Source organism: Acanthochromis polyacanthus, chromosome 4, assembly GCF_021347895.1.
Source record: "Acanthochromis polyacanthus isolate Apoly-LR-REF ecotype Palm Island chromosome 4, KAUST_Apoly_ChrSc, whole genome shotgun sequence".
In the NCBI taxonomy this organism is placed as follows: Eukaryota; Metazoa; Chordata; class Actinopteri; family Pomacentridae; genus Acanthochromis; species Acanthochromis polyacanthus.
Window position 1 is genome coordinate 8,975,809 of NC_067116.1, and position 10,041 is coordinate 8,985,849.

At 39.3% G+C, this 10,041-nt stretch overlaps 1 protein-coding gene across 2 annotated transcripts; it reads left to right on the forward strand.

Annotated features, from left to right (window-relative positions):
- The first annotated feature begins 79 nt into the window (after positions 1-79).
- On the forward strand, positions 80-9,208 carry rsph4a (radial spoke head component 4A). 2 transcript variants are annotated; one of them, XM_022221487.2, is made up of 7 exons: positions 80-3,373; positions 5,373-5,595; positions 5,890-6,171; positions 6,818-7,267; positions 7,356-7,500; positions 8,691-8,808; positions 8,886-9,208. In XM_022221487.2, exons 1-7 carry the CDS (start codon positions 3,267-3,269, stop codon positions 9,121-9,123), a joined length of 1,563 nt encoding a protein of 520 aa, XP_022077179.2. In that variant the 5' UTR covers positions 80-3,266; the 3' UTR covers positions 9,124-9,208. The 2 variants fall into 2 exon arrangements, with proteins under 2 accessions (XP_022077179.2, XP_051802912.1); XM_051946952.1 differs by lacking the exon at positions 5,890-6,171.
- Positions 9,209-10,041: the final 833 nt, after the last annotated feature.

Below are 10,041 nucleotides of genomic sequence, written 5' to 3' on the forward strand. Positions count from 1 at the left end.
TTAAAGAAGGAAAAACCCACAATTCTCACTGAAATCACTTGAAACTCACAAAAGTAACAATAAATAAAAATTTAATAATCAAAATCAGCCATCACTTTTGAATTGTTGATTAACATAATTATTTAAAAAAAACAAACTAATGAAACAGGGCTGGACAAAAATGATGGTACCCATAACTTAATATTTTGTTGCACAACCTTTTGAGGCAATCACTGCAATTAAACGATTTCTGTATTTGTCAATGAGCGTTCTGCAGCTGTCAACAGGTATTTTGGCCCACTCCTCATGAGCAAACAGCTCCAGTTGTCTCAGGTTTGATGGGTGTCTTCTCCAAATGGCATGTTTCAGCTCCTTCCACATATGTTCAATGGGATTCAGATCTGGGCTCATAGAAGGCCACTTTAGAATAGTCCAACGCTTTTCTCTCAGCCATTCTTGGGTGTTTTTGGCTGTGTGTTTTGGATCGTTGTCCTGTTGGAAGACCCATGACCTGCGACTGAGACCAAGCTTTCTGACACTAGGCAGCACATTTCTCTCCAGAATGCCTTCGTACCTTGCACACTTTCAAGACACCCTGTGCCAGATGCAGCAAAGCAGCCCCAAAACATTACTGAGCCTCCTCCATGTTTCACCGTAGGGACAGTGTTCTTTTCTTCGTATGCTTGCTTTTTGAGTCTATGAACATAGAGTTGATGTGCCTTACCAAAAAGCTCCAGTTTGGTCTCATCTGTCCAAAGGACATTCTCCCAGAAGCTTTGTGGCTTGTCAACATGCATTTTTGCAAATTCCAGTCTCGCTTTTTTATGAGTTTTTTTCAGCAGTGGTGTCCTCCTTGGTCGTCTCCCATGAAGTCCACTTTGGCTCAAACAACGACGAATGGTGCGATCTGACACTGATGTACCTTGGCCTTGGAGTTCACCTTTAATTTCTTTGGAGGTTGCTCTGGGCTCTTTGGATACAATTCCAACGATCCGTCTCTTCAATTTGTCATCAATTTTCCTCTTGCGGCCACGTCCGGGGAGGTTGGCTACTGTCCCGTGGGTCTTGAACTTCTGAATAATATGAGCCACTGTTGTCACAGGAACTTCAAGCTGTTTAGAGATGGTCTTATAGCCTTTACCTTTAAGATGTTTGTCTATCATTTTTTTCGGATGTCCTGGGACAATTCTCTCCTTCGCTTTCTGTTGTCCATGTTCAGTGTGGTACACACCTTTTCACCAAACAGCAGGGTGACTACTTGTCTCCCTTTAAATAGGCAGACTGACTGATTATGAGTTTGGAAGCACCTGTGATGTCAATTAAATGACACACCTGAGTTAATCATGTCACTCTGGTCAAATAGTTTTCAATCTTTTATAGAGGTACCATCATTTTTGTCCAGGCCTGTTTCATTAGTTTGTTTTTTAAAATAATTATGTTAATCAACAATTCAAAAGTAATGGCTGTTTTTGATTATTTAACTTTCAATAAATTTTTATTTATTGTTACTTTTGTGAGTTTCAAGTGATTTCAGTGAGAATTGTGGGTTTTTCCTTCTTTAACTGAGGGGTACCAACAATTTTGTCCACGTGTGTAGCTGTTACTGTTGAGCAAGAGGACACACATTGATGGAAAAAAGTCTGAAGAATTAGTCTGATCCTGATAGTATGTGAGTGCGATGTTCAATCCTGACAATGTTGTGAAAAGATAAAAAAATAGAAGAAAGAACACAGTTTTGCTCTACCCATTCTTTAGGAAAACTGATGATGTTAATACCAGTGTATCATGTGATTCACTGTTTTCTTCTACATGATAAAAGGTTATGCTAGCATGTTGTGAGACACACACTCCATGCTTGAAAATTATTATTTTAAATATTATGTTGATTCAAATATATGTTCCCACAATTACAAGAGACTTCAATGAATAAAATAATACAAAAAAATTAGATTTAAATTTCATTTTAACTGTTTTATTTGAGATTCAGTTTGGTCATCAGGGGTGGGACAAGAGAAAATGGCATTTTAGGGGGAACTTCAGACTTATTTGGTATTCTAAAAAATATTTTCAAACATTCTTTTTTCCTTGTTTTTATTTTTCATTTTTTTAGATTTGGTCTGAGGACAAGTACATTTACACAACAACTGCATCTTTGTACATGGATTATTTGAAATTTGAAGGGTGGAATGTAAAATGCCCTCCAATTCTGGAATGACCCATGGGAAAACGGGTGCAAATCTTGCTCTTTGGCCAGACCTTAACCAAACTTAACACTTCTGAATGTGAAAGCTTCCCTCAGCCAATGCTCTCTGCCACTGTAAGTAAAAGGCACAAGGCTATATAAAGGCAGTGTACAGTCTTTAAAAGTAAGATAGATTCCGTGGAAATTGTTGTCTCTCTTAACATATTTGAACCTCAGACAGTGCCTACAGCTATAGGAGATCTACTTGAGAACATAGACTGTATACAGTTTATGCTTCAGAAACAGTGGGCTTCCCAACTTGTTAAAAATGTAGCCTTACGCATGCGCAGAGATAGCGAACCTGGACTGGGCGGACAGATATCAGCGGATTTGTATAATTACTGGCTTTCTGCCCGTGCACGTATATGTGAATTACACACATTGGCACAAATCTAAATACACTGAGACGTGTGCGGTGTCGCGCTCATACACATACAGTACCAGTCAAAAGTTTGGACATTCTCATTCAATGGTTTTTATTTAATTATTTTATACATTGTAGATTGATACTGAAGACATCAAAACCATAAAATAACACATATGAAATTATGTTCTAAAGAAAAAATTGTTAATCTTCAGTATTAATCTGCAATATAGAAAATAATGCAAATAAATATAAAGCATTGAATGAGAAGGTGTGTCCAAACTTTGGACTGGTAGTGCCATCTCAGTGACAGTTTACATGAATGTGCAAACGAAGTATTCAGTTTTGGCCTGGTGGGACTCGTCTGATATTCACGGTGTTGAACATAGACATATAAAGACACCATAGACATATATATGGTGTCGAATATCTGGAGGTTCTTAGATGCTCTCGCGAGCCTTGCGACCATTCCGTTACGGTAACCATAGCAACCTTTAGAGTTTGTACACCGTCTGCGCTCCATCCGTGACCCGGGCGATACAGAGCGAATACTGAGTTACTACTAGTTACCGTGGACGTATTTGCTGTCCCTATAACTGCAGTTAGTCTGTGTTTATCCCCCGCTGACGATCTGTGAGGTGAAACTCCAGAAATACATTAAAGCCACTGAGCTGTTGAACGATGGACGCTTCAAACGAAACCCAAGACAGAAGACAGCAGAGAATGCAGTCGGCTGCCTCATTCAAAGCTTTTCTGTTGAAAAACAGCACAGAGAGTAACCTGAATCTGTAAGTAACGTGTTTAGAACCGCTTTTCGTGTGTTCTGCTGTGCAAGGTTATGTTTGTTAGCTTTGCTCAACTGGTTAAACCAGTTTCTGATTTGCATTTTGACCAACAGAATGAGGGCTTCACAAATCAGACTGCTCTAAAAACTCTTCAGGCTCTGGGAAAACCTAGTTCAGATTTGACCAGTCCACATGTGGTTTTAGATCTGGATCTGTTCTTGAGTAGTTCAGGTGTGACAAAATGAGTGACAGCTCCCTTTTCTGTGTTTTTGCCAACAGAATTAAGGTTTTGCAAATGTGAAAGTGGGTTTCAGACACATTTGGCTTTACCTTCAAAAATTTAACAGGGTTTTATAGCAAAAGGACTTGTAAAAAATGGACAATCACCAAATCAAGTCTCCTTGAATGTTCCCTTTAATGAAAGTTCCACATTATCCCTCCTTTCAACAAAATAATTCAAGATTCAGTCTTATTGTTACTGTATATGCACAATAAAGAAACATGTTTCCATGTACTATAAATTTCTTTCTTTTCTATACTACATGGAAGTCTCATGTTCTCAAAGTTTTTATTTTAGGTTTCAGCTCAAAATACTAAGCAGATGGTTCAGTCTTTCATGGGTATGATACCTCTGATTTTAGCCGAGCTCCAAACAGGTTATTTCAGTGTCTAGTTTGAAATCCAGATGAACTGCTACTACCCTCACCCTTGTAAAGAAGAATAACACAGGTACACCTCTCCCTTCATCTGCTCTGTTCAGTGAGGGGCAGATAGAAGCCAGCCGGTAACATCACAGCAGGACGCAAATCAGATTCAGACAAACCATTTCAATCTATGGAGAAAGGAAAACAATGAGGGGATGGTCTTTTGTCATATTTTGTGGGTCTCTAGGAACAACTGGATTTGCCTAATATTGCCTCTTTTAAAGCTCCATCTGTCACATCCGACAAACATCTCATTTGACATTGTATGGTGCTTAATAAAATTATGTAAACACATACACTACCGTTCAAAAGTTTGGGGTCACTCAGAAATGTCCTTATTTTTGAAAGAAAAGCATTTTTTTTCAATGAAGATAACAATAAATGAATTATAAATCCAGTATAGACATTGTTAATGTGGTAAATGACTATTCTAGCTGGAAACGGCTGATTTTTAATGGAATATCTCCATAGGGGTACAGAGGAACATTTCCAGCAACCATCACTCCTGTGTTCTAATGCTACATTGTGTTAGCTAATGGTGTTGAAAGGCTCATTGATGATTAGAAAACCCTTGTGCAATTATGTTAGCACATGAATAAAAGTGTGAGTTTTCATGGAAAACATGAAATTTCATGGGTGACCCCAAACTTTTGAACAGTTGTGTATGTAATCAAAATTGATAATTTGTTGCAATTGTTTTATAACTTGGTTAACAATAGAGCACTACACTTAAAATGTTTTGAGTTTTTCAGCAAACTTTAGTCTGCTCTGAAAATCATGAATCCTGCTCCTGTGATAAACACAAAGTGGTTTCTGTCATCAGTAATGGAAAGTGGATATGGTTGACAGTAAAAACACTCAATGGGATATTCTACAGTTTTCAGACAATCAGTCTCCATAAACTGGATATAATAACACTGTAGTCGACCTGTGTACTTCCACTGACCCTGATACAATCTCGAATGGTTATCAGGTTCTTGATTCTCCTACATCATATCATTAAAACTGGGCTTCACCTATCTTGGCTAGGAATCTTTGCTACCACTTTTGTTTATTCAATGTTCTCTTTATTTGGTTTCACAAGTATTAACATTGGTCACTGATTGCTATGAGTCATGATAGAATTATACCAAAACATAACAACCTAAACTTTCTAAGACAAGTGCCAGTGTTTTGTACACATGTGTGAATGTACTTAAATGTATGAATAGCATGTCTGGGTGGATATGCTGTGAAATGTCCAATGGATAGTCCCGTTCTCAGGAATCCTTCATCGATGTGATTCTGTCATCTTCCAGCTATGACCACCTCACCCAGCTACTGATGAAGGTGATGACTGAGCATCCACATAATGCAGTGGACGTGATTGAGGATATGAGCCGAGATGTAAAGAGAGGCTTATTTCACGACATGCAAAGCACTCTGCGAGACCTTCCACAGACTACAGCTGCTGAGCTTCTGGCTGAGCAGCAGTGTTCGCTGTTTTCTCGGCCAGAAGACGCAGCCCAGGAGGAGGAACTGGTACTGGCTAAATATACTCACTCACTACATTGAATTGGGTATTTGTTGGTTAAAGGGCATATAGGCATTTTGATCTACTTGTGTAACATTTGACATCTCATGAAGCCAGTTGAAATTATACATCACATCTGCACCATTTTCTTGACTATTCATGTGTGGCCGGTGTCAGAAACTGTGTTGCTGTTTATGTACCTTTTCACCTGAAGATACATGAAGCAACATTTTATGTGTATTCTTGTGTAGTATATGGAGTCGAGTTTTCATTATGTAATACTGTTCATCGGTCTTCACCAGGTTGAAACACCTCTTCCGAATGTGAGTGAGATTGGCTTCAACCTGGAGCAGGCTGGAGTGAGTTTGGGCAGAGAGGAGATGCAGCGGATCTTTCTTGCGCTCAAACAGTTAGTTGAATCTCAGGCACTACCACGCTGTCGACTGTGGGGCAAGATTCTGGGAACACAGAGCAACTACATTGTTGCTGAAGCTGAGTGCAGAGAGGGTGAGGAAGATGAAGAGCAGAGTGCTGATGAAGCACCTGAAGATGAGGATAGAGAGGCTGAGACTCAGGAGAGTGAGGTGAGGAAGTGGAAATGCTGAGTGTACTAGAGAATCTACTTATTTGGAATCAACATAGTCTTCCAAAGGAAAGTATAATAACAACGATCTGCATTTTATTGCTTTATACTTGTGACATGTGCAATGACAATAAAGGTGAATCTAAATCTATCAGCTACATGTGCATGGATGTGCACGTTCACATCAGCTATAGAGTAAAATCAAAGTTTGTCTAAACAACATAAAATGTCTGAATCTTGGTTGCTCGTTACACACTTGTGATGATCAAGGGAGGATGGTCCACCTATTTTCTGCAAGCCTAAAGGTGACTGACCTCTGATGATCTAAAAACATAGAGAGATGGGAACAGTTACTGCTGCCAGTAAATTCTTGGACATAGTGGACTTACTGCCAGTTCATTTCTCTGACCTCATTAAAGATCCATTTGTTAAAATGTACAAGGAGTGTGTAAAAAAATTGGCAAAAAAATCCAGCAAACTGGTTTGCTGCAAAAATTCCGAAAGCTGTTTTCATCCTTGTTTTGTTTAATTGAGCTTCTCTCCCTTTAATTGTCAAGGCAGAGAAGTAAAAAGAACTGTTTTGTACATTGGTTACTGATTGGTTACTTGTAGTCATGTATCTGGTCTTGTGGTGCTTTCGTTTTCAGATGGATCCACTGCCTGAGTCAACCTACAAACCACCACCAGTGGTACCAAAGGAGATCATTGGAACAGGTGTTAACAAGTTTGTTTACTATGTGTGCAATGAACCTGGTCTTCCTTGGGTAAAGCTCCCTTCGGTCAGTCCAGCACAGATAGTTGTTGCTCGGCAGATCCGTAAATTCTTCACTGGTAGGCTAGACACTCCAATTGTGAGTTACCCACCTTTCCCTGGGAATGAAGCCAACTATCTGAGAGCACAGATCGCTCGGATCTCTGCTGGCACACAGGTCAGCCCTCAGGGCTTCTATCAGGCTGGGGAGGAAGAAGGTGACGAGGAAGATGAGACACCTCGGGACAGCTACGAAGTGAATCCTGACTTTGAGGGCATTCCTGTCACCGAAATGGTTGAGTCTTTGTCTTTCTGGGTGCATCATGTTCAACATATTCTGCAGCAGGTACTAGTCTGATTAGAATATGTGCATGGACATTTTGTCAGCTCATGTATGTATATGTGCGCAGTTAATGTGCAAAAATTACCTTTAGGGCCGCTGTACTTGGGTGAACCTGACTGTTAAACCAGGAGAGGAATCCTATGAGGAAGGAGAGTCTGATGAGAAGGAAGAGGAGCCCGATGAGCCTGAGCCAGAAGTTGGACCTCCACTGCTCACCCCCCTCTCCCAAGATGCAGGTCAGCCTTTCACTTTGTACATTTTCCAACCAAACCAGTAAGAGGCTTAAAGATCAACCAAGGATTTAATTTTCCCTAGGAATAGGGAGTCTAGTGTTGTCACTTTAGCATTTCATATCTAAAATCTCCATCAGTCTGATTTACACAATAAAATTTCTGTACCCTCTGACTGCCCAGTGTCGATATTCTCAAGATTTTAGAATTAAAAGACAGTCAAAGATAAATCAGTTATGTTATTTTCAGGTGGTTTGCAATTAACCTTCTTTTACCATCAACATAATAGAGAACTCAGATATTACTGAAATCAACTCTTTTGGGTATTTCCACCATGTTGTTTCATATAGCAAGGAAATTTATCAAATGCCAACTATCACAAATTCAGTGTTCAATAGTAGTGCTTTCACAATAGTCACCTCTGTCCTCCTACAAACGTATTTTACACAGTAATAGACCAATTTACAGACAACATTATTACAAAAATTCTACACGTAGGAGCTTTATAAAAGCAGAATTTATCGCAGAGCTGGTTTATTGAATTACACTGTTGTTTAGGATTTGCATAAATAAAATAAAATACAATAAAAACAAGTTGACATTTTTCACAAAAAATAAAATACATTAAAAACAAATACACAAGGCCATTAACATTCCATTCTCACATAATATTAAACCATATTGCCTCTTAACAGAATGTATTCATATCAGTGTGTGAATGTGTGTGTGAATGGGTGAATGTGACGTATTCTGTAAAGCGCTTTGGGTACCTTGCAGGTATAGTAAAGCGCTATATAAATACAGACCATTTACCATTTACCATTTACACTGGATTTCTGTGGTAGTTTTAATGTTGTGGCTAATCAGTGTATATCTGTAATATTAACACCTTCCAGAATAAGGCACACAGGTCTAACACACACTCATTTTCTTACAATCCTCTGCTTTTCACTGCTCTACTTGAACTCTACCCATGGATACAACAACTCTGCCACAAATTTATCTCTTACAAAATTTCTAAATATCTTGTTGACTTTCTAAAAAAAGGTTATGATTCTACTCAAAGCCACAGTGGTAAGATTTAAAAGGGTTCTTGATAATTTGTCCAACTCATTATCACACATGAGTATCTTAGTGAGTATATGTCATATCCACACATACATCCTTGAATGAATTTTGTTATCTATGTCTCTCAGAAATGTTTAACTCCCCTCCCTGGAGCTCCAAGTTGTCCTCTGCTCTCACCTCACAACATGCAGTGGCTGTGTTGCGCTCTAATCTCTGGCCAGGGGCGTATGCATATGCTACTGGAAAGTAAGTGAAATGATTTGACATCTCAAAGGATCCTCATGTGCATTTTACTAACAACCATGTGCCGTCTCTTAATTCAGGAAGTTTGAAAACATATACATTGGATGGGGTGTGAAGTATGCAGGAGAAGGGTACATCCCATCTGTACCCCCACTACCTCAGAAAGAATATCCCAGCGGAGCAGACATCACAGAGACCCTGGACCCAACACTGGAGGAAGAGCAGATGCTGCAAGAAGCCTTAGAGGAGCAGCAGGCAGCCCAGGAGGAGATGGAAGAAGAAGAAGAAGAAGAAGAGGAGGAGGAAGACGATGACTGAGAAAGCAGCTACAAATTTCACATTTAAATTTAAATAGTATTTATTTGCAAGAGTCTGTGGCCAAATAAACTGGTTTATTCAGCAACATGTCTTGATACTATAATTCAGGGACCTCATCTTTGTCCTCATACACTCAAACATAGATGTATGTAGGTACCACAATAAACATTTGGCAATGATTTACACTATTTAATGGATCTGGAGGAAGTGTAAATGCGGCAATGTAGCCAATGAAGAAGACTGCTTCCACATAAATGTAAATGTTTTTGATACAGGTTTCAAACCTTTAAAAAAAACAGCTCACCGATGTTTTCTGAAGAGGAAATGTAAGATGCATTTTGTATAAGTTGGAGCTTTTTATGGGAATTGTTGACATCCGCTGACAGTGGTTTTCAATGTGGCAAAAGACAAAATTGACAAGATTTGTAAAAAGAAAAAATTATCTTTTCTGTGTTTAACTTACTACATTACAGGAAGACATTTTTGACCGAGCCCTGGGACAGACTGGCGACCTGTCCTGCATGTCCCCTGCCTTCGCCCGAGTCAGCTGGGATAGGCTCCAGCACCCCCCGCGACCCTAGTGAGGATAAAGCGGTGTATAGAGGATGGATGGATGGATGGATTTTTGACCGATTCAGAACTTCTACACTAGGCTTGTATGTCATGAACTGTACATATCCTAAAAGGCGGACCAGAGCAGGCACTGCCAGAGTGCAGAGCCTTCAGCGACTGTAAGGGTCACACGCAAACATACATCCTGCTACATCTTATTTTGATTTATGAAAATCTATCAGTTTTTTTGTAGTCTTTTTAGTTTTAAATATGACAGCTTAGAAAAACTGCAGTTGCCTTGATCTCATGAGGTTATTGTGGCTTTCAGTTAGATGACATCAGAGCAATTAGGGATCAAGTCAGACA

Bases quoted from the DNA above. Each gene is read 5' to 3' on its own strand.
- rsph4a (XM_022221487.2), top strand. From the start codon at position 3,267: ATGGACGCTTCAAACGAAACCCAAGACAGAAGACAGCAGAGAATGCAG. The intron at 3,374-5,372 runs GTAAGTAACGTG...GTCATCTTCCAG, and splicing joins ACAGAGAGTAACCTGAATCT to CTATGACCACCTCACCCAGC. The intron at 7,501-8,690 runs GTCAGCCTTTCA...TATGTCTCTCAG, and splicing joins CCCCCTCTCCCAAGATGCAG to AAATGTTTAACTCCCCTCCC.